This window comes from Neomonachus schauinslandi, chromosome 15 (genome assembly GCF_002201575.2).
Source record: "Neomonachus schauinslandi chromosome 15, ASM220157v2, whole genome shotgun sequence".
Taxonomy (NCBI): Eukaryota; Metazoa; Chordata; class Mammalia; order Carnivora; family Phocidae; genus Neomonachus; species Neomonachus schauinslandi.
The window spans coordinates 2665780-2688352 of record NC_058417.1 but is presented as its reverse complement, the minus strand read 5'-3'; the positions used below and the strand labels follow the sequence as shown (position 1 = coordinate 2688352).

The window sequence follows — 22573 nt, the reverse complement described above, 5'->3', positions numbered from 1 at the left end:
CCAGGGCAGCTCTGGCCAGTGGGAACAATAGGGCCCATTCTAGCAATTCTGTGTCAGTGGTTTGAAATTTTTTAAAAGCTAGAGCGGAAGGGAAGAGGCCGATTTTTGTGTCATGTTACTGTCACTTCTACGGCGTGTTAGAGAGCTGAGAAAAATAAACGTGTTTTTCTTTTTTTCCAGGGCTGGTATGCCTGTCTCCCCAGACCCGTAGTGTGTTCCTAAAATTATTGAGATGCCTCTGTGCCTCGCTTCATTTCACAATCTCCCGTCAACCTGTGAGGGCAGGTATCACAGGGTCCAAAGGGCATTCTTCTGAGCCACCTAATTAGGGCCCATCAGGGATAGGAAAGCCATTTGGTAAAGGCATCACATTTTAATCGTTTGATGTTATGTGTCATCTTTACAATCACAGGGAGAACACTGTCACTACTGAAAAGATGCATATCATACAATTAAAATAATTATTTTTTTAAGAGTGAGCACTCGAGGGGTCGAGAGGGACAGGAGAGGGAGAAAGAGGAGCTCAGGCAGGCTCTCCGCTGAGCCCGGAGGCTGACTAGGGGCTCGATCTCATGATCCTGACCGACATCGTGACCAGAGCTGAAACCAAGAGTCAGAAGCTTAACCCACTCAGGTGCCCCTTATCGTACAGTTTTAAACTGTGCCCCCTAATTGGACATCACCTACGGTATACCGTGGATTCTGTTTTAAAATCCCGTGACCGCCTTAGGATACGGTTGTAGGCAGGAGCTGCAGCATCACTGGGATTACACAACCTCAGGGGCCCACTTCAGACTCTTGAGTTTTAGCAAGAACCCCAGGTGATCTGCAGGCACGTAAACCTCGAAGCAGCGCTGATTGAGGTCCTAGACTTGCTAGGATGTCACCTTCCGTGGGTGGAATATTTAAAAGTTGGTATAAAGGATATAAATTTTATTGGAAGCTGTAAATGGACGTTCTGTTGCTGAAGAAATCTTTGTGTGCGTGGTTTAATTATTATGTGACATTTTCCTGAGTTAAGAATGTGAATTTATGAAATAGAAGCCTGTTTTTAGAACCACATTTTGGCATTTTCCTGTGCTTGTCTCAGCTTAAATGTCTCCTCTTGCGGGAGGCCTTTCTCAGTGTTCCTCTGAGCGTAGCCCCCTCCCCACCAGGTGCTGTTCCAGAATGCCTTTGTTTTCCGAGAGGATGTGTCTTGTGAGTGTGAGCGCGGCAAGAACAGTGACTGCCTTGTGAGTGTTGTATGTCCAGGCCGAACAGTGGTGGTGAACACGTACTGTGTCCTCAATAAACGTTTGTTGGATTTAGCTTTTCTTTTTTGATACGATCGCCTCAACGACAAAGCGTCTGGTCCCAACCCCTGAGAGGCTCTGGCAGTGAACACGTGTCAAGGAAGTACTGAGCAGTTCAAATCTTCAGCAAGCATGACTCCCCTCACCCCAACTTTAAAAAAAGTGGGGGGCTCCGCTTCCTACTCAGGACTGCACCTGCGGAGCTGTACTGACCTCTGCTGACTCTTGGGGGAACTAGGCAACTTGAAGGGGAAGAAGACGATCCAAAACGGATGAACGGGAGGCAGTTCAGAATCCTGCCAGGCACCCTCCCGCTTCACCTCTGTCCAGTAAGCCCCACCGGGTCTCTGCTCTCAACCTGAGGACTGTGTGGGTGTCCTGCGGCTCACCCTCCATCTCTACACTGGGTTCTTCACGTGGGGGTTGGGGCTGGAGAAAGAGCCTGGGAGTTTTAGTTGATGATCCAAGAAAAAAAAATAGGAAGTCACGAGATTAAAAAAAAGAGAAAGATGGATGACATGGAACGTCAGAAAGCAACACCCTCTCTTTCCTTAGCCCTCCCCCCCACCAGAGAACTCCCACACTCAAAAATAACAGAGCACACAGAAAGGAAAGTATAATTTATATGTACAACCAATACACCTGATACAGAAGAGGGGGTTGGGACAGCCCAGGAGTGGGTGTGAAGAGCCCGGGAAAGGGGCAGCGAGGAAGTGAAGGAGCAGCGAAGAGGAAGTGGGGGGTTCGCCATGCAAACTGCCACTCTCCCCGGCCCTTCCTGGGGAGGAGGATGTGCCCATGTCTCCCCAGCCTGCCCTCCACTATTTTGTTCTGGTCCCAAAGGCAAGGCAGCCCCCCAACTACACCCCCTGCCTGATCCACTCAAACTCAGCCCGTATCTAGGCCTTCAGGAGGGAGGGTAGAAGTACTCCCAAGAACCTGAGCCCTGGGTCTGGGGGCTCCCCCACTTCTGGCCTGTAGCATTTTCTCCCACCCTTTCTAGGTGACCCGGGTCCCTGGAACAGATTGGGGAGCTCCTCTTTGGCTTGAGGGAGTATCGCCCAACCATCACTCTCTTTGTGGGGGGGGGTCCTTGGTCCCTAGGCAGAGGAGAAGACCCCCCAACACAAGATGCCGGTACGCAGGAGGTAACTGAGCCAGTGAGTGGCGCCTTTATTCTGAGGCTGAACAGCAATCGACTCCCTCCCTTGTAACTGCTCCACCCTCCTTTTGGGGAGAGGTAGGGGAAGGAAACATGCAGCCCCCCCCTCCTCTTCCCTTCCTCCCTCTCTGAAGTCCCGCTCCTCTCTTGCAAGCCTTTCTCCCCACCACAGTCCCTAAAGGCCAGGCGAGGCTAATCCCCCCACTTCTGTGGATAGAGCTTGTATTGCAAGAGTGAAGACGGGGGAGGCTCCACCTCTTTCCGCCCCCCAACCACTTCTTGGGAAGCTGTGCACGTTCGGTGGGGGATGAAGATACTTGGAAGACCCTGCTTCACCGCCTCCCACCCAGACCTCTTCTCGCCAGCACGGTCTTCAAAGCGCGGTGGGAAAGGTGCACGGGAGTGGAGACAGACAAAGGGCCCTTCCTGGAGAGAGGAGTCGCAGAGAGGGGCAGTGGCTCCTAGCCCAGAGGCGGCCCGAGGGGTGGGGAAGGTGGAGGATTGGCAGCAGGTCCCAGAGCCTGAGCTGGGGGTCGGCCTCGGGCACGGGGCCTGGGTGATGCACAGGCCTGCGATCCGGTCAGTCGTCTATACAGATCACCTCCCCGGCTCGGGGCTCCTTCCGATCCAGCCCGTCTGACACCAGTGCCCCCACCATTTCCTTCTCCTTCTTCACCAGCACTGGAGGGCCGTTGGTGGTGGCTGTTCGGGAAGGGAGTAAGGAAGTGAACCCCGGCTTCGCTCCCAAACGTGGCCTCCTGACTGGAGCGTGCTACTGCTAGGCCACCTCCTGCCACTGCTAGTCCGTTCCCAGGGCGGCAGGGGTGGGAGCGGGGCGAGCCCCTGTCCCCAAGAGACCCCGGTGCCCGCGACAGACGCCCTGTGCCGGCTCTCACCAACCCCCCCCTTCTGATCTCCCGATTCGCTTTCCCGGAGGTAACCCAGATGGGGGAGGCTGGGGAGTGAGCTACCTAGCCCCAGAGCCACTGACGCCCTTGGTAAGGGGGGCCGGGCAGGGCCGAAGCTGGGAAGAGCAGGGGCGGGCATCACCGGCTGACCTGTGACGAAGGAGCCTGCTGGCATCTGGCTGTAGTTGGCGCCTGTGGCGGCCAGGGCCCCGGCGGGGGCGGCGCTGAAGGCCGCCCCGTACCCCGGAGGCGTAGCGTAGGGCCCCGGGGGGAAGGCCTGGAAGAGAGAGCGAGCCCCCGTGAGCGGCCCCACAGTCCACGACAGAGAGCAGCTGTAGGGGCAACGGCGGCCACGCTCCAGAACTCCCGACGGGGTCACATACAGGCAGGGAGACTCGAGGGTGAGGAGTGTGTCCCAGCAAGTCGTTTCTCCACACCGTCTAGAGCTGCCGGAAGCGTGTGTGTGGGGGCCGGAGGAGGGCCAGCAGGGACAACTGGAGTTAGGGGGAAAGAGGGTTACCGGTGTGGGGTGAGGCTCCGTGCCCTTGCTGGCCAGCCGGCTGAGGATGCTGCGCTCGGACATCTGCAGGCGGGCTGCGATGGGGGGTATTCGGGACAGCGTGGCCGGCAGGCGGGTCACGTCCGCCTTCATGTCGCTCAGCAACTCCTCCAGCTGGTTCAGAACTGGGGCCCGGGCCACGGAGAAAGAAGGGCAAGAGAAAGACAGGGAAAGGGAGAGATGGAGCCAGGAAACAACGAGGAGTCGGAGGAACAGACACAGTCAGAAAAAGAGAGAGAGAGGAAAGAGAGAGGAGGAGAGATAGGAAGAGAGAAGGATGGAGATGTCAAAGAACCAGAGGCCAAGAAAATGACAGGAGGAGACAGAAAGAGCGACTCGGGGAAGGGGAAGAGAGAAGAAGAGTCAGAGACCAGAGGAGCAGAGGACAGATGGAGAGGACAGAACACGGGAGGCGGGGGACATTGGGAGACATGGGGCGGAGGGTTGTCAGAACATCCCATACTCCAGGGGGGGCGTTTTGGGGGGGGGGATGGTGGGGAGGAAATAGGAGACGTGGGAGGCGGTAAGTGCTGTCACAGATTTCAGGAGTCAAGGTTTTCACATGTGAGGGGGAGGGAGATCAGAGGGTCAGCATCACAGACTCAGGGAATTAGAACAGGCATCCGAGGGGCCAGGAGTCAGTCACTAGTCAGACAGGATTAGATGGTTAGAGGGCTCTGGGTTCGAGTCTCTCATCATCAGGGGAAGCGGGTTTGGGAGAAAGGGCTGGAGGTCAAAGGGAAGTTTCGGGGGGCAGGGTCACAGGGTGGGATGGGGGTGGTTCCTGCCTGGTGGGGCGAGCGAGAGGGGCTGGGGGGGACGTGACTGGTGGGAGGGGGGTAGGACTCTGGGCGACTATGCGCAGGCCACGGCCCCGGAGAGGGCGCTATTAGCAGTATATGGCAGGCGTGTGGGTCAACGAAGAAGCTCCGCCCTGTGGAGGGGACGCGGCACGTCTCACGGAGTCTGGGCAAGGGGGGCAGGGCTCTCTGCTGGGCGCTGGTGTGAACGCTCTCAGGCAGACGTGGGCCGGCCGGGTGGGTCGGGGTGGGGCAGAGGTCAGAGGGGGGTGGTTCACAGGGTAAAGGGGTCAGAGGGGTGGGAAGATTTTGAGGGGTGCGGGGTGAAGACTTACGCAGCGTTGTGGGCCCTCCCCCGCGCGGGGCCGCCGCGGCCCTTACCCTTGTGCAGGACGGCGTTGGCCGGCTTGTTCCCCGCCAGCGACTCCTTGGAGAGGTGCTGGTGGCTCTCGGCCAGGCACTCGGCCTCGGCGAAGCGGGCGTGGAGGGCCATGGCGGGGTGCGCCGGCTCCTGCGATAGGTTCAGGTAGGCCGCCCGCCGAAGCTGCTCCTCGATCACCAGCGCCTGCTCCAGGAGCTGAGGGCCCGGGCGGAGGGGGAGTGTGGGCATCTGCCAGCAGCGGGGCCAGCGGACGGGGGCTGCCGGAGGGGGGACCCACACTGCCCTCCCTGCCCGCCCAGAGCACCCCAGCCTCACACCATACCGGGGGTGGGCCCGGCACTGACCCCGACGCACCCCGCCCTTGGCCTCAAGCACTGCTGTCACCCCCGAGGCGTCAGCCTTCGCCACATTCTGACCACACCTGGTCCCCTCCCTGACCCAAGCCCCTCTTCAACGCTGTCCCTTCTCTCCCGGATCCCCACCTTGAATCTCCGGGCCAGGAACTTATTTTTCATCTCCAGAAAGTTCCCCTTATTGGCTTCCGTTTTAAACGGCTCGTTGATGATGGCAAACTGAGCGTCATTCTGGATGTCCTGCCACCGTGCGTAACCGTGGCTACAACGCAGGGAGGGGCCGTCAAGGAATTTAACTGGGAGGCGCTGCGTTATCCACACACACTTCCTCTTGGCCCCATCTCCCCAGAGTGGGGTACGACCCCCCTTCCCTGGGTGTGGACTCGTCCCCTCTCCAGGTTGAGAAAACCACTTTTTTCTTGCATTTGTATCTAAGGATACAGGACAATCCCGGCCAGGAGCCAATAGTCATGTCTTCGGTGCCAGATCTCATTGAGTTTCCCCGAGGAAATGGCTGCCCGTTCCTCATTCTGCCACAGCGTGTGAAGCTCTGAAAAGCGGGCCGAAGAGAGAGATGGGGCATCAGGAGTTTGGGAACCGTGGCCAACTCAACAGATGGGCAGAGATGAGGGACCAGAGAGCGGGGAGAGGACCAAGGGCTCTTTAGGAGGAAGGGAGAAAGGTAGGTTCGCGGTGAGGAGCAAAAGCAGTTACAAACAAAGCTCAAGTTCGGACCAGGAATAAAGGGGGGATTAAAGAGGGCTCTGGAGTTAGGAGTGCGGCCAAGGAGGACCCCCACCCCGCCCGCGACTTGGCACGAGGCACCACACCACAAGAAGGCCCGGGAGGGCGAGCATATCCCAGTGAGGGGCCCCCCACCTGTGAAGCCTCCGTCTGCGATATTGAACATGAACCGCGGCTTCTCCGCCTTCTCCTCGCGCCGCCCGTTGGGCCGCGGCTCGTCCCGGGGAGGCCCCGGCCGCAGCTCCCGCTCCCCTCTCGTGTCTTCTGCTAGGGCAGACGGGGCAGAGGTCACCCCCATGCCCTGCACTGGCCTGGCCGGGAGCAAGGACCCCCCAGGACCCAGGCGTTGGCGCCCCCGGACTCCACCTCCCGATTCCCTCGGACCCGGGGCCCCAGTGTGTCTACCCATTACCTCTCTTGCCCAAATCCCCTGTTTCCCCCTCCGGCCTCTCCCTGTGCTCCTGTCCATCCAACGGCTTCTCCTCCCCCCTCTCTCCTGGCGTCGACTCTGTGGCTGTGGGAGGGGGTAGGGGACAGGAAGGGAGGATGTCACCCTCATCCCCTGACCCCGGAAGAGGGAGCCCCCAGAGTCTAAGCCCCCTCGTCACCCCTAAGCTCATGCACCCACCTGACTTCTCTCTGTCCCCCCGGTACCCAGGTTCAGGGTCCATTTCTCCAGGGACGCCCGGCACCTCCTCCTCTAGAGGAATCTTCCTTGGCTCCAGCCGCTCCCCAAGCGATGGGGCTGGGCTAGGGACATCGGCCTAGGAGTCGGGATGGAGTCAGGATGAAGCAGAGAGGTCCCAGGCACCTGGCCTTCACGTTCTCCCCTCTGCGGGAGCCCGGCAGCCACGTACCTCGGTCTCCATCTTCTCCCCGGTTTTGCTGTTCTTCTCGGGCTTCTCCTCTTGGTTTTCCGCTTCATCCTTTTCAAGAGGTGTCCTCACACCATCTCCTTTCTCACTTGGAGCTGGAGTAGCTGCAGGGGGGAGGCAGAGTGAGGAGGCGGAAACCCCCTCCCTGACTCCAGTCCCTGCTTGCGGGGCACCGGCCCCCATCCCCACCTCTCCTGCCATCCTGACCCCCGTTACCAGGCTTAGAAGTACAAGGACTGTTCGTAGCAGAAGCCTCAGGGGTGGTGGGAGACGTTTTGGTAGGAGAGGAGGCTCTGGAGGAGCGCTTAGAGTCGGCACTGGGGTCGGGCATCAGCTCGGGCATTGACCAGCGCCCATTAATGTGCTCAAATTCCTGTACCTGAGAGGAGCAGGGGGCAGTAGGGACGGGTCAGGGGCAGGCACTGAACACACAGGAAGCTCTCCTGCCAGTCTGAATCCAGAACTCGGGGATGCCAGGCAGAAGGGGACGGGGCCTATGTGGCCAGCTCAGCTCTGGGTGAGGGACAGCCTGGTACCTTCTTCTTGACGAGAGACATGACTCCAATTCGAGTCAGCACTTGCTGGCGACTCAGGCCCTCCCGAGGGACGCCGTCAGCAAAGGTTTCCGAGCCATCCGCCCCAGGCTCACAGAGGTGGCGCATGAACAGAGACACATAGGCCCTGAGAAGCGTGGGGTGCGATGCAGGTTAGGAGGGCCTCGGAGGGGAGGCGAGGTGGTGAGGGGGCGCATAGGGCTTACTGAAGCCCTGAACCCTATACTGCCCGGGGCCCCCCAATCTCACCATGACCAGCCCTCCACATCCCCCCTCCCACCTCTGCCCCCCGTCTCTCCCCGGTCTCCTTGGCCTTGGTCCTTCGTTCCTCGGCCCCATCAGTCAGCTCGTCATCCCGTCCACCAGTTCCCCGGCTAGTAAATGTGAGGCAAGGCCAGCCCGGGGCCAGGCGCCCGTCTCAGGCACCTCTCCCGTGGGGGTTGGGGAGCCAGGCCTCTGTGCTCTAGGCTCGGCTGAGGGGAGGTGGGGCAGGCTGAGCCCACGCCCCAGGAAACCAAGCCGGAAAAGGCCGGGAGCGTGGTGGTCAGTTGAGTAAGGTCACATCACGTGGTGGCCGAGCGGAGGACGTGAACGCCTGGAGCTCCGACCCTTCCAGCCAGCTGGGTCGGGGGCACTGCCCGCACTCACTTGAACTCCTTCTCCGTCTTGCCCCTCAGGTCCCGCACCAGCCACTGAGTGGTGAAGGCATCCTGCGGCGGCATTCCCCAGCGCATGACGGCGTTGAGGAAGGCCTTCCGCTGCCGAGTGTTGAATCCCAGCACCTGGGGGCCGGAGGGCAGGGCGGAGGCCATCAACATCGGGGGGTCTCACTGCTGGGACCCCCCTCAGTGACTTGGCCCTGAGGCCCCACCCCCGAGGGAACACTCAGGGACCTGGGGCCAGCTCCCACCTCAATGTTGCCCCCAACTCGAGCCAGCAGCGGAGGCAGTGGCTTATCCTTCTCGTTCCGGAGCTGCCTCTTTGACTGTCGACGTCCTGGGTGTGGGGGGGTGGTCTGGTTAGGGGGGGCCCCCACCTCCTCCACCCCTCAGTCCTTCTCTATGCCCCAGCCCCCGAGACGCAGAACCCAGGGAAGGCCTGGGTCACGTCTGAGGCACTTCTAATTTTCTTTCAAGCGCTTTTCGACCTCCCCACCGAGCAGGTCTAGAAGAAACGGGTCCCATTAAAGAACTAGCAGGCAAACCACCAGTGAGAACGTCAACTGTAAATTTCCTCGATTTTCCTCCTAAGCACCTCAGCCTGTGTGATTCTATACTCCCGATTTTAACGGTGGAGAAATTATGGGCATTTCGTCCTTTTTATCTGCGACCTTTACTTAGTCAACAGAAAAGCACCCGTTTGTAGAAATGCGGGATTTAAAGGAGGCCAGGGAATGATTTGGGAAGAGCTACGGTAGGAAATCAGGGAAACAAGTGCCACCTTCTGGACGCTCATCAAAGTCTTCGTCTTCCTCCTCTGATCCCACTGAGTATTCAGACTGGTTATCTGCGGGGAGAGGGCACCGGGTCAGGGACAGCTCCCGGGATAAGCCCACGCTGGGCCCTTTCTGCCTGGAGGCCCCCCGCCCCCCGATGCTGTCCGACTCGGGCCACATATCCTGAACGGGGTCCACGCGCCTGGTCCCCGGGCACCTCCCCACCCCTGTGCACCCTGTGCCAGGCGAGGACCCTGCAGCCGCCAGCTGGCTGAGACCACCCGCAAGCCCACCTGGCCTCCGGGCAGCTCGCGCAGACCCTTCCTAACCCCTGCCCCTCCAGCAGGGGAGGCCCTGACCCCGACGCCTCCCTCTCTCCCTCAGAATGCCCCCGGCCTCCAGGCTCCTCATCAGCACGCCTCCCTTCCCAGTCCCGCCCCCGGGGCAATCCTCACCCTGGTCCTCCTGAGCGGCGTCGTTGTAGTTGACCTGCTTGCGGACCCGCTTGCCCTTGCCCAGATTGCGGGCCAGGTCCTCCTGCTGCTGCTCGTAATGGTGCCGCAGGAGCTTCTCCCAGTAGTCGGGGTCCACGTTCTCCTCCTGCTTGATGATCTCCCGCTCGATCTCCTCGATCTGCGGGGCAGCACAACACACGCTCGCAGCCGCCCTCGCTGCCGCCCAGCGCTCACAGCACGACCCCGTCCCTACCCTCCCACCACCCGGGCTCAAGTCTGCGTGAACTCTCTGGAGGCTGCACGTCTTCCTTGTCTCTTCCTGGCAACGAGCTTCTCCGCTCTGCTCCCTGCGTCTCCCCCGAACCTGTCCTCTAGCACGCTCCGCGTCCCTCCCGCCCTGACTCACTGGCATCCTCTGTGTTTGTCGGTACTCTCTCTGCCTACGTTCGCCCCAAGGTCTGGCCCCACCCCTCAGACCAAGGAGCTGGGTCGCCCTTCGCTGGGCGCCACGGTAAGAGCTCAGATGAAAACCGAGAGCGAACGGGGATCCTTCCGCTTCAAGTCCACGGACGCTGCCCTGCAGAGGTGGCCTGGGATAGACAGCGTCCGGCCCCGGCCTCTCACCTTATCTTCCTCCCGCACCACGTACTGGGCCACCTTGAAGGAGCTGAGATACTCGTTCATGTTCTGCACGTCCGTGTCCTCCGTCGCATCCTGGTTCCGGTCCAACAGCCGAGCGATGGCCTCGTTGTCGTAGTGAATCACGCTGCTGTCCTCCTCCTTGTTCTCCCCTGGCGGAGACCGGGAACGAGAGGGGACTCAGTTCCAGCCAGAGCCTCCGCTGGAACTTGAGGAAGGTCCGTGGAAAGCCTTCTGACTTTGCCCCCTTCTCACGGGAGCGCTGGGGGCGGAGGCCCGTCCCCGGAGAGTCCGCGGAGACCTGTTCTGGCTTCCCGCTCTCCGCGCAGGAGATAGGGCCGCCCTTCCTCCACGGGCCGCACCGGAGAGTTTTTCTTCGGGGGCCCCCGAAGACGAGTGCACCCGGGAGAGCAGGGGCCTGCCTTCAGGAAGCTGCAGGGAAGGTCCTCACCCTCGTTCTCGTCCTTGAACAGCTCCTCGGTGCCGAATTTGAGGATGTCATCCAGCTCCTGCTTGGACATGGAGCCCGCCTTGGAACCCAGCCCGGGCCGGACCACCAGGTGCGTCAGCATCATCTTCCTCTTGGCCACTTGCGTGATTCGCTCTTCCACGGATGCGCGAGTCACAAACCGGTAAATCATCACCTTGTTGGCCTGGCCGATGCGGTGAGCGCGGCTGAAGGCCTGCGGGGGCAGGAAGCAGAAGCGGGGATGGACCGGGGGAGTAGCGGGGGAGACGGGGCCCACGTGCTGGCGAAAGGCTGCCGGCAAGGAAGGGTCTTCTGCCCCCGCAGAGCTTCCTCTCTGACCCCGGGACACGACCCCCTCCGCCGTGAGCCCACGTCTCCCTGCTAACAGGTGTGGGGGCTCCAGGAGGAGAGCTCCCACCTGGATGTCGTTATGAGGGTTCCAGTCGGAATCGAAGATGATGACCGTGTCGGCAGTGGCCAGATTGATGCCCAGGCCCCCGGCTCGGGTGGACAGCAGGAAGCAGAACTGCTGGGCCCCGGGAGCTAGGAGGGGAGCGCAGGAGTCGGCAGCCGTGCTGGGGGGCCGACTCCTGGACGCCCCCCGGCTGCAGGCCACCATGCCGCCAACACGGCAGCTAGGTGGCAGATACCCTCCCGTGCCGGGGACCCAGGCACAGGTGGCTCGGGCCTCGCACGCCCAGCGGGGACCACGGCACCTCCTCCTCACCGTTGAACCGATCGATGGCCTCCTGCCTCAGGGCGCCCGTGATACCTCCGTCGATGCGCTCATACTTGTACCCTTCGTAGTCTAGAAAGTCCTCCAGCAGGTCCAGCATCTTGGTCATCTATGGCGGGACAGAAGGACAGAGTCTGGAATGACGAGGCAGCGGGCCGGGCCTGGTGTGTCCTGACCACCCCTTTACCGCGCCGCCCCCCTCAGCCGTCTTGCCGGCCCTGGAGCCCACTCCCTGGTGCTGCTGCCCCGCTCCAGCCCTTCCTCGCCCCGCATTCTCGTCACACTCGCTTCACTGAGGATCCCTTCTCCTAAGGCAGAGGCTCTCCTCTGAGACCCACGAGAAGGTTTCAGGGACATCTACGAATGACCTGGAAATCTGTACAGGATCGTCTAACTGGGTGGTTTCCTGGAGAGCAGACCCACGGCTTCCATCGGATTCCCAAGAGCTCCGTGCTCTCCTGTCCTCTCCCCTACTTATGAAACATTACAGGTCCCAGAGATGACCCTGAGGAGACACGGGCTCACCCTCCCCTTGCTCCCTACTTGGCTTCCAAGAAGCTGGCCTACAACTTGCAACAACCTTAGCTAAGAACAGGGGTCAGAGACCGGACCGGAACCTCTCAAGAGTGCCACCTCCTAACCTCTCTCACCACGGCAGCCATGGGAACAAAGTAAGGGGACTGGCCTGGGGGGCGACACAGAGCTACGGGCGCGGGTCACCTGCGAGAAGATGAGAACTCTGTGTCCCTGCTCCTTCAGCTTGCGTAGCATCTTCTGCAGGAGCATGAGCTTGCCAGATGCTTTAATAAGTGCCCCACCCTCGTAGGCCCCACTGGGGAGTTTGGGGGACTCCTGCCGAGAAGGGAGCAGGAAGGAGGAGTGGGGTCAGGGAGCAGCAGGCCCCTGTGTTCGCACCGAGCCCAGAAAGCCAGGAGCCCAAACCCAGCCTCCACCCCTCGGAACTTCCTGCTCCCCTGCGCAATCCCGCCCCTGGCCCCCCGCCCGCCGCCCAGCTCTAGGCCTGCCTCGGCTCTCCCTGCCACCCCGTTTTCAGACCACAGCCTGTTGGCAGCCCCCAACTAATGCGTCACCATAGCAGCCACAGGGAAGAGGTAGGGGTGGTTACAACACTTCTTCAGATCCATCATGATGTTGAGCAGAGACACCTGGTTCCCGCCACCTCGCGAATTCAAGGCCTCGAAGTTCCGAGTCAGGATGTACTTGTAGTATTTCCTGAAGACCAGGGTGGGGGCGCGGGAGAGACAAAGGGACCAGTGAGGAGGCTGCCCTGGGTCTCGGCTTCCCGGAAAGCTGCCCCCGGCCCCCAGTCCAGGTCGCCCGGCTCTCGCCTCACTTCTGCATGGGGCTCAGCTCCACCCGAACGATGAGCTCCGTCTTGGCTGGCATGTTCTTGAAGACATCAGCCTTGAGCCTCCGCAGCATGTGCGGCCCCAGCAAATCATGCAGTTTCTTAATCTGGTCTTCTTTGGATATGTCAGCAAACTCCTCCAGGAAGCCTTCCAGGTTGCTGGTAGCCGGAAGGAGACAAGGAACCGAACAGGCCATTGGGTTCTCTGTCCCTGGCCTCGGGCTCCCTTCTTCACTTAGAGGACTCCTCCTCCCGCTCCTGTTCTCAGCCCCTCCACGCTGCACCTCCACACACCCCCCTGGTGGGTCACTTACTTAAACCTCTCTGGGGTGAGGAAGTTCAGCAGGTGGAAGAGCTCCTCCAGATTATTCTGCAACGGAGTCCCTGTCAGCAGCAACTTATGATCTATCTTGTAGCCATTGAGGACCCTGAAAAACTAGAAAATGGGGCAAGGAGAAGCAGGAGAACGGGCCCGTTAGTCGCAAGTGGCTGGACCACAGTGCCCGCCTTTTCCTGTTCCCTCTGGGATTAGAGACCCCAAATTCCCAGTCCTCCCTCTCCCCCAAGCTGGACTCCTCCCCGTTCCAGAACGTTCCTTCTTAGAAGCAGGGCCAGACTCGGCGGTCTGGGTATCTCACTCACCTTGGACTGGTTATTCTTGAGCCGATGGGCTTCATCCACCACGAGGCAGGCCCAGCGGATGGAGCCGAGTGCTGCCTGATCGATGGTGATCAGCTCATACGATGTCAGGAGAACGTGGAACTTCACCTGGGCCTCCCTCTGCCAACACAACCACGGTCCATGCCACCCGACCCCGGGGCACCCAGACTTCCACCCCGTTCTTTACCCGGACCCCCCGTCCTGCTGCGTGGGCTCTACGCGGGGATGACTGGACGCGGCCGCCAACCTCTATGCTGTGTCCAGTACGGACAGAAATGTACGTCTCCAGGACAGGAGGACAGGGGCAGGGAGGAAGGAAAACGCTCGGAGGGGAGCAAAGGAACTGAAACCCCGGTGGGGGGCAGCGAGACAACAAATCTGGGCTCTCCAAGAAGACGAGGTCGAGAAGCCTACCTTCATCTTAAAAGCTTTCTTGCCACCTTTGATGGCGTTGTCTTCGAAGGAAAACTCGTTCTCGCGGATGATGGCCCGGCTGTCCTTGTCACCCGTGTACGTCACCACGTAGAACTTGGGTGCCCACATCTGGAACTCCCGCTCCCAGTTAATGATAGTAGAGAGGGGAGCACTCACCAGAAAGGGACCCTTTGTGTGGCCCTGGGAGTCAAGGGTGGGGGGGACACCATTAGTCGGGGCTCGAGGTGGTCACCCCGGTCCTCTGGCTGCCTCCCTCCTCGTCGCATGCCTCCGTGCCCTCAGCCTCCACCCACTCCCACCTTCCCCAGTCCCTCAGGGGCCCCCGCATCCAGTACCTCCTTGTAGAGCGAGTAGAGGAAGACGATGGTCTGGATGGTCTTGCCCAGCCCCATCTCGTCAGCCAGGATGGTGTCGGTGCCCTGGGCCCACGAGAAGCGCAGCCAGTTCAAGCCCTCCAGCTGGTACATGTGCAGCGTGCCTCCCGTGGCCGTGATAAACCGCGGCTGGGTCTCGTATTTCACCGTCGGCTGCCGGGTCAAGAAGTCCGAACGCTCAAGGGGGCGGTCAGGGCTCCTCCGCCCCCCTCCCTGGCACTGAGATCAAGTTGGATCACGGTTCCCTCCACGAGGCCTGAGCTTATGGAAGTTCTAGACTTCAGTCCCTCCCCATCACTCCTTAAAGCCAAACGCAGCGACGGCACCGTGACGGCGTGAGGAAGGGAGCTGCGGGGGTGGGGGGTGGGGGCAGCCCTGGGTGCTACTGCTTTGAGCTGCTCTCTGGCCCTTTAGCCAGAGTTCCTAGCCACGCCTGGGGCAAGGCTGGACACTGTTTGGGGAGGTTGCTGAAACTCGGGGAAGTCCTGTCAGTAGCCCCGGGGCAATCTGCAATCGCCCCGGTTCTAGAATCAGGAGAGGGGCTGAGAGAGAGGACTTACGTCGTTAGTAGGAGAACTGGGGGGCCCGTCACCCTGCAGCTCCTTCTTCTTCTTCTTATACTTGCGGGGCTGGGCGGGGTCCTCCCCCATAATCAATTCTCTGGGAAAAGAGCAGGTCTGAGTGAGGCCTGCTCCTTGGGACCTCGCTCTCTCCTGAACCCACTCCAGACCTAACTCCCACTCCCCTAAACTTGACTTTCTCACATTTCCTTTCTCCCAGGCTCTTTACCTTCACCCCTTGATTTTCATCTCCAGGGCCAACCCTCCCCAGTCCGCAGCATCCCCTTTCCCCATGACTGGACCTGACGTCTGCTCCTCGCGTGGCTTCTTTACCAGTCCCATCCCAGATAACCTAACGCTGGCGCCCACTGCCCCCGATTCCAGGTTGGATCTATCCCTACTTCACCTCCTCTACCCCGGAGGAGTGGCTTTCGTGCCCCGGTCCTCAGACTCCCTCTACCCCATGGCCTGGCCCCCTCACCGGTGTCTCCAATAGCTCTGCTTGTGGTCTTCATATTCGGGGATGTTCATTTCATCTTCCTCCCATGTGGACTGGTCATAGGGCAAGTCCCTCCATTTCACTAGATAGTGGTAATTCCCCTTTTTATCCACACTGCGGGGCAGAAGACCGAGAGAAGGAGCAGAAGGAGAAAAATAACGTGGACCGCAAGCAGAAAGAAGTCGTCATAAACGCAATTATCAGCAAACACGTAGCCTTTTCACCTATTCCTCCGTGGGGGGCCCCTGGGAGGGAATTTAGGATGGCCGAGGTATCCCCCTACCCTTTCCAGGACGGCTGCTTAGAAATCAACGATCAGAACACATCCTGGGCTTTGTCTAAACACACTTAACTAAACACCCACTGGGCGTGAGGCCCCATTCCAGGCGGGGGTGATTCAGCAGTGAACGAAACACACGACGGACCCCATGCCCTCGAAGCTCACATTTGGCTGCGGAAGGCAGAGACGAACCAGGGGAGCACGCACACGCAGAGGAACGTTTGGTGGTAACAAGCACCACGAAGAAAGGAGTACAACAAACACCAGCCTGGCTGAACCGTGTTTCTTTCTCACGTTGGCCCTCACGGCCCAACACCCAGCCTCGCGTGTCATTAGATCAGAGGCAGGGGCGAAGGGCTGGACTCTCCGCCTGGTTTCTCTCCACCCCACTGGGGAGACGTGTCCTAACGGCTGGCGTGCAGCCAGAGGCTCACCTGTGGTTGATGATGCGGTGGACGGTCATCCACTCCGGCTTGATGCCAAAGCGATAGTACTTCTCCTCCATCTCCGCATAGTGCGGGTCCTTCACCTTGCGCTTGTCACTCTTCCCATCGTCCTCGCCAGAGCCGTAGTCCAGGGGCGGGGGCTCATCCATGTCGTTCTTCCGCTGGTAGTTCCGGTACATTACCAAGTGGAAGATCTCCAACTGGTGGGGCACAGAGGGAGGGGAACGAGACGGTCCCAGCACCCGAAGAGGACCGAAGGGGACAGGGGACAGGCCCCAGGGGGAGCGGCGTGGGGAGGAGAGATGCAAAGTGAACTGGGCGAGCACGTAACAGGCTAAAGGAAGCAGGGACCGTGGTGAGATTGAGGGCAGAAAGCGAAGGGAGGCTGGCGAGAGAGGACAGAGGCCGGGAGAACCTCCTGCGGAGGCTAAGGACGGAGGGAGGGTGTGAGGGCCGGAGGCGGGAGCCAAGGGCCAGCGGAGGGTCTGGAGCAGCAGAGCCGGGGGGGGGGGCGGGGGGGGAAGAGCAGGAGAGGGGGGTCACAGAGAGCGGAAGGAGGGGCCGCGTACCTGAAGCTCCTTGGCCCAAGAGCAGTGCCAGTAGGACAGTCCTACCCACTTGACAAAGAACTCCCGCTCCGATCGACCTTGAAGAGGACGGGGCGGCGGGGCATCGGGGCTCCCGTCGGCCTGCTGCGGGGCTGGCACGGACACGGGTGGCTCCCCCCACCGCCAGTGCAGGATCTTCTGCACACGGCCTTTCAGCACAGGGCACTTGGGGACAGGCGTGCACAAGGAGGAAACAGAGGCAGAAAGAGCCATTGTTATGGGAGGAGGAGGACGGGATCCCGTGAGGGGGTCAAAGGCCAAGTGAAGAGACAGGAGAGGAAGGAGGAGCCAGACGGTGGGACCCCAGAGATGGGAGGAGCCGGGGCTGCGAGGAAACGCGGCGGGGAGGGCCGACTCACCGTGCATCGGGGACACAGCCATTCCCCGTTGGGGATGTCAGGCAGGGGCGGGTTCAGACAGTGGATGTGGTAGGAGGAGATGCACGCATCGCAGCACAAGAGCTCGCCCCCATCCTTGCACACGCGACAGTACTCCATGTGGTCGTCTTCCTCCTCCTTCTCCCCTTCTTCCTCTCCCTCCTCTTCGTACTCCTCCTCCTCCTCCTTGGCCTCCCACTGCACCCCCTCCTTCTCCTGGGAGGCCAAGACCAGACACAGACACAGATGGAAGGAAGGAGACGGGCAGTGAGACCGGAAGCCAGGGACAGAAACAGGACACCTAACCCCTAGAAGTGCACAGGACGTGGGCGGGAAGGAAGGGACGGGACACCTCCGTTTCCAAACACATTAATGAGAGGGCAGAAGGACGGGGGAGAGGAGCCAGGATCCTGGATCCTCACATGCCGGCCACTGAGAAAGCCAGGCGTCCGGGGGCAGGCGGAGGGCATCTGGGGGCAGGACGCAGACGGGTGGGTCCCCGGGGGGGCGCAGCAGGTACTCACGCAGTGGGGGCAGCTCCATTTGCCCTCGGGAGCCCGGTCCAGCTCAGGATCAAGGCAGACGAGGTGGTAGGCACGAGGGCAGGTGTCACACAGAATAATTTCCCCACCCTGCTGGCACACCTCGCAGTAATCCTGATGATCCGTCTCGTAGCCGTCAACCTCCTCCTCCCCGGCCACTGTGGGACAGCCCAGGACTGTCACGTACACCAGTGGAGGCAAAGGGCACAGAGAGAGAGAGAGAGAGAAAGAGAGAAAGAGAAAGAGAGAGGGATGATGGGAGAGAGAAGACCTGAACAAAGCAGTCGGAGGGGGAAACAAGAGGAGCCCCCAAAGGGACGAGAGGAGGCCAGACAAGGTCGCGCCGGCCCCCCTTACCCTTCCTCTTCTTCCGCCCTGGCCGGCCTCTCTTGAGCTTCTTGGTGCGGACAGGCCCGTCGGGCCGGCCCGAGGCGCTGTGGACGCTGCCGCTGTCCAGGTCTGACTCCTCGGCCTCCGGCTCAGGGCCCTCATCACTCTGCAAAACATACTGCCCATAGCCCCGTGGTGGTCAGGGAGGCCGGCTTCGATCCGCTCCCCTCCCCAGGCCTGACTCCTGCTGTGGCTTCCCACACGGACCCCTGCATCTGGACCCCCGGCCCCCCCCCGCCGACGCCCCCCGGGCGCTTAGCCGACGGGGAGGGGCCGCTCACCGAGCCTCCCTTCTTCCTCTTGCCACCCAGCAACCCTAGCTTGATTTTGAGTGGTGCCATCTTCTTTCCCCGAAGCTTCTTGCGTCCATCAGGCACTCGGGGGCTCTTACTCCGCCTTTTATGGCCCGGCCCTGAAGGAGGAGTGGGGTGAGGGGAAAAGGTAGGCGTCACGACGTCCTGGAATAACGGAGGTCACAGGGGCCTCCGGACCCTCCTGTGGGCTGTGGCTTCCCTCAGACCTCCTCCCGCAAAGCGTTTCCCCTACAACAATCGGGGCTGAGAAGACAGAAGAGCTCTAGACTCTTGACTTGCGAATGTGTGGTTTGGAGGGCGGGGCGACGGTTGCTCTAAGCAGAGGGTTTCTCACCTTTGCCCTCTTTGGTTTTGGCTCTGCGGACGGGTGGGGGCTGGGCATCGGCAGGAGGTGGCGGCGGGAGGGTGGGGGGTCCGCAAGGTGCCACGGGGGCGGCCGATGACTCAGCAGCTGACACCTGCTCGGCCACCGCCGCCGCCGCCGCCGCCGCCGCCGCCGCCACGGCAGCTGCCGACCCCTTGAAGGGGTTGTTGGCACTGAACTCTCTCCACTTGGCCCCGAGGATGGTCATCATCTTAGACATCGGGATCTTAGGATTCTTCTTCGCAATCAGGGGCCTGGAAATACAGAAGCAGAAGACGCAGGACCCTCGCAGACGGTCCAGGAACACTGCCGCGTCCCTCGTGGGTAAATCTGCGCGCACTCGCGCTCCCGGGCCGCGAGGATCCGTCCCGGCAGGAACGACGTCGCTTTAGAGCTGAACAGATACGAGGCGTAAGACAGGAACAAACCACAAAACATAGGAAAGGAGAAAGACGACGTACACGCACAGCATGTAAAAAAGGACGAGGCCAAGGCGTTGGGAAAAAGGCTTTGAACCTTTTCCAGTTTGTGAGACTCTTTGACGTGCGTTAGCAAGGCCTCGTTTCATCCTCGAGATGAGACCGCGAGTTGCCAGGACTCTGTGTGTTTTTCTAGTGAGTTCCATGGGCCCTGAGGAAGGGTCCCGGCACGTGGAGCCTGACAGGCCAGGCGGGTTCTGTTCCACGGCAGGCGTTAAACTCTCGTGAGGACATGGGTGACCACAGTCCTCAGCAGCGAGGCAGGAGAGACAGGGTACCAATGACAGGTACCGGGTACAGAACACTCGCCGGAGAGGGGGTGGGCACCAGGCCTCGAGCGCACCGCGCTCCCCTCACCCCAGCAAATCCCCACAGGACCCCAGGAGGGACACACCACGACTGCCTACTTTACAGATCGAAAACCGAAGAGCAGAGAAGTAGCGTGCCCAAGACAGTACCAGGCCCGCTGCTCTGTAAAGTGCCTGCTCCCCCAAAAGGCAGCTCTGCCAAGGCCTCCTCTAACCGGGGGGGTCCCTGAAGCCCAGGCTCCACAGCCCACAGGGCGAGCGCTGTTGCCATGGGGTCCTAAGCCAGAGACACAGAGGACCTGATAACCGAGCAGAGGAAATTGGGCAACGCTAATGTTCTCTGGGCGTCAGTGGAGAGAGAAGTCACGCAGGGGGAGCTGGAACGGTTGGAGCGGTGAGGGCCACCAGCCCTCGCGGTCTTCCGTCACTGGAGGTTTTGAACCCAGCACTGGAATTATGACCTCCCCCCACCCCCTCCGTGAAGGGCTCCTGACTGGGGTCCTCGGAGCCTCAGGTGTCCAGGAACCCTAAAGTCATGTGCGGATGGGGTGTGTCTGTGCTGTGCGTTTCTCTGGGGAGCAGCGCCTGAGCGTTTATCCGGTGCCAGAGGGGTTCACCTGGCCCCCCCAAAGTAAAGTGTCCGTTGGCCAGTCCTACCTCATGAACTGGCTAAAGGCTTTGTAGTTGGTGAGTGTGTGGTAATCCTCCTCGGAGAACACATGCTCCACGTCCTCCAGGCCCCAGGTCAGAAGCAGAGTTGCCGACGACTTCTGTTCCACCTGCTGGGAGAGACCGGGTGTCATGGGGCTTTTGATGGGGGGGGCTTCGGTGAGGCAGATGCTTCTCCAGCCCCCATCCTGGGCTCCCTACATGCCTCCCTCCCTCCCTACTAGCTACCCACTGTGCTCTCTGGCGCGACCCCCCCATAGCTTCTCCACTGAGCACCCCTCCTTGGGGCGCTCCCTCCCTCCCCAGGCCCGTCTTCAACACTGATGTGTCCCCCCCATTCCCTAATTCTACTCACCTTTTGCCCCCCGTCTCCCTCCCCCTTTTTCCGCCGCTTTGTCTTCTTCTCCTTTTTTTCTCTGTGCTTCCGCCTCCGTTTCCGACCTGGTCCAGTTCCATATTCGCTGCCTCCGCTCTCTGACTTCTCCCGGTACTCATCTCGCTCAGAGCCAAATTCCTCCTCACTGTCCTAAGGGAAAGAAATAAAAATAACATTTCTTCAGTCCTACCATGTGCCAGGAACTGTTCTTAGCCCATAACATGTATTACCCCTTTTAATCTTCACAACAATTCTCTGGAGATAGTAACTCATCTATTTTTATCTGCCTTTTTTTTTTTTTTTGCAGATAAGGAAACTGAGGCACGCAGAACTAAACGAACCGCCAAGGAGACATGGGGCTGCTAGGCTCTGACCGCATGCAGTCTGCGCCCAGAGCCTGCTCTCTCAATAGGGCTTACTGCTGCTAAGGCGAGTCACATGGACAGTGGGGGCTCTTTACTCGGTTGTGGTGACTGAGGTTGGGGTCCTAGATCCAGGAGCTACAGGCCAGCCAGAGGGGGGCGGGGGCGTCAGACCTCACTGACTGCTGGATGCTCCCCACCCTCCACCCTTGATAATCGGGACCAGAGAAAACACAGGTGCCTGGGAAGAGGTCTGCTGAGCCTTGCCGTGGAGACAGGAGTCCTTAACACTTACAAGCTTCTTGCGTTTTCGGGGTTTTCCTGGCTTGTTCTCCTTCTGCTTCTTGGGTCCTCGTTTTCTCTTCTTCACACCCAATGCTGAAGGTAGCAGCCGGATGTCATCCTTATCTTTGGAGCAGAGAGCACCAGAGAACCTAAGCCTCTAGGTTCCCCGTCTCTGTGGCCCCGAGACCTCACCCCTCCTCACCTCTTCCCTTCCCACTCTCTAGGAACTCAGGCATTAACTCCTCCAAACCTCGCCTCCCTTCGCTGGGTGCAAACAGAGAGTGTTTCGAGTACTCTGGGACGCTTGGGTTCTGAATGGGAGGTCAGGGGTCAGAAGGGAAGAGCAGCCAAACCACTCCCTCCTCTCCCCTCCTACTAACAAGGGAGCAGGCTCTAGGCCATGGGCTCTGACTGTGGCAGGTCCTTTCAGTCGCCGCCAGGGCTCCTCCTGCCTTCCCCCTCACTTAGCCAGCTGGCATCCTGCCCGGGAACTGGGGAAGCCGTGCCCAGCTGCTGGCCTGGCCTGACCCCAGCACTTGGAGTGGGGAGACAAACTGGCAGCTCCCTAAGCCAGATGCTGAGAAGGGAGAGCCAAAGGTGGACACCTGGGATCTCACACTAACACCCGGGGCCCTCACATCCTTTCTGCCACGAGGGAGGCCTCTATTTATACTTCCTCAGATGATCGCCAGGCCTCTTGTCACCCCAACACAGCCCTGGAGGAAAAGAAGGCCATGCCAGTCATTTTCACATCTTGCCCACAGGACCACAGCGTCTGGCTCGTCCATCACACCCTAACCCTACGGGAGCCGTCTCCACAATTACCTAAACATTCCTCCTCTTCCCAAGTAGCCTGGAACCTTCCCTCAAATCTATTTCCATATCCCTGTTCCCTTTCAGAACTCAGGGGCCCTCCCCTTTGTCCCCTGGTCTCACCCTTCGCCTCCAAATTGAGTCCCATTCATACATAAGCAGCACGGGAGACCCAAACAAAGCTGGCAACAGAGACACACCCAGCGTATGCATTCTCAGACGCACAAGCGTGCACGCATAGTCCTGAGCACAAATCCAGAGGACAGGCCGGACCTGCTTTCAGCAGGGCTAGATCCCTGGCTTTCTCCCCATAGGTCTCTGTCAGGGCCGGGGCTTCCCTTATCCGTGACCTCCCCACCGCAGATCCGGGGAAGACACGGATGTTACAGACCTGGGGCCCTGCTTGGCCTCCCTCCCTCCCCAGCAGGCACTAGACTAACCAGCCTGACCTGTCCTGCTCGGGCAGAGGAGGAAAGCCTGGGCCTGGCCCAGCCCCTTGCTCTAGGACACACAATCCTTCGGCCCACAACAGCCAAGGGAAAATTAGCCACAATTAACACGGCTTCCACTGCCTCGGGATCCCGGCGTCTCCTTCCTCAGTGCTACCTGTCCTCGGAACACCAGCATCCTGTGTCCTCTGGTGCAGGAACACCCTCTAGGACGGGGCTGGGGGCGGGGGGGGGGGGGGGGGGGGGGG

At 60.3% G+C, this 22573-nt stretch overlaps 1 protein-coding gene and 1 non-coding gene across 2 annotated transcripts in view; both read right to left on the bottom strand.

Annotated features, from left to right (window-relative positions):
* Positions 1 to 1895: 1895 nt before the first annotated feature.
* CHD3 (chromodomain helicase DNA binding protein 3) overlaps positions 1896 to 22573 on the bottom strand; it is a 24245-nt gene continuing 3567 nt past the window's right edge. The window contains exons 2-40 of the mRNA XM_044921861.1: positions 21074 to 21186; positions 20396 to 20566; positions 20029 to 20153; positions 18555 to 18838; positions 18188 to 18318; positions 17874 to 18024; positions 17499 to 17692; positions 16957 to 17190; positions 16559 to 16762; positions 15978 to 16189; positions 15246 to 15377; positions 14765 to 14864; positions 14166 to 14357; positions 13810 to 14010; positions 13378 to 13515; positions 13050 to 13171; positions 12721 to 12894; positions 12458 to 12599; positions 12087 to 12218; positions 11358 to 11475; positions 11049 to 11173; positions 10613 to 10844; positions 10147 to 10313; positions 9523 to 9700; positions 9073 to 9138; positions 8543 to 8628; positions 8281 to 8414; positions 7615 to 7759; positions 7295 to 7457; positions 7061 to 7182; positions 6832 to 6967; positions 6616 to 6717; positions 6339 to 6467; positions 5901 to 6009; positions 5589 to 5721; positions 5106 to 5301; positions 3886 to 4049; positions 3516 to 3642; positions 1896 to 3159 (exon numbers count right to left, since the gene is read on the bottom strand). Coding sequence (XP_044777796.1) covers positions 3038 to 3159; positions 3516 to 3642; positions 3886 to 4049; positions 5106 to 5301; positions 5589 to 5721; positions 5901 to 6009; positions 6339 to 6467; positions 6616 to 6717; positions 6832 to 6967; positions 7061 to 7182; positions 7295 to 7457; positions 7615 to 7759; positions 8281 to 8414; positions 8543 to 8628; positions 9073 to 9138; positions 9523 to 9700; positions 10147 to 10313; positions 10613 to 10844; positions 11049 to 11173; positions 11358 to 11475; positions 12087 to 12218; positions 12458 to 12599; positions 12721 to 12894; positions 13050 to 13171; positions 13378 to 13515; positions 13810 to 14010; positions 14166 to 14357; positions 14765 to 14864; positions 15246 to 15377; positions 15978 to 16189; positions 16559 to 16762; positions 16957 to 17190; positions 17499 to 17692; positions 17874 to 18024; positions 18188 to 18318; positions 18555 to 18838; positions 20029 to 20153; positions 20396 to 20566; positions 21074 to 21186 — 5906 coding nt within the window. The 3' untranslated portion in view covers positions 1896 to 3037. The remainder of the gene's footprint in view (positions 3160 to 3515; positions 3643 to 3885; positions 4050 to 5105; positions 5302 to 5588; positions 5722 to 5900; positions 6010 to 6338; positions 6468 to 6615; positions 6718 to 6831; positions 6968 to 7060; positions 7183 to 7294; positions 7458 to 7614; positions 7760 to 8280; positions 8415 to 8542; positions 8629 to 9072; positions 9139 to 9522; positions 9701 to 10146; positions 10314 to 10612; positions 10845 to 11048; positions 11174 to 11357; positions 11476 to 12086; positions 12219 to 12457; positions 12600 to 12720; positions 12895 to 13049; positions 13172 to 13377; positions 13516 to 13809; positions 14011 to 14165; positions 14358 to 14764; positions 14865 to 15245; positions 15378 to 15977; positions 16190 to 16558; positions 16763 to 16956; positions 17191 to 17498; positions 17693 to 17873; positions 18025 to 18187; positions 18319 to 18554; positions 18839 to 20028; positions 20154 to 20395; positions 20567 to 21073; positions 21187 to 22573) is intronic.
* LOC123326800 lies at positions 8012 to 8154 on the bottom strand. The gene has a single exon (XR_006541341.1).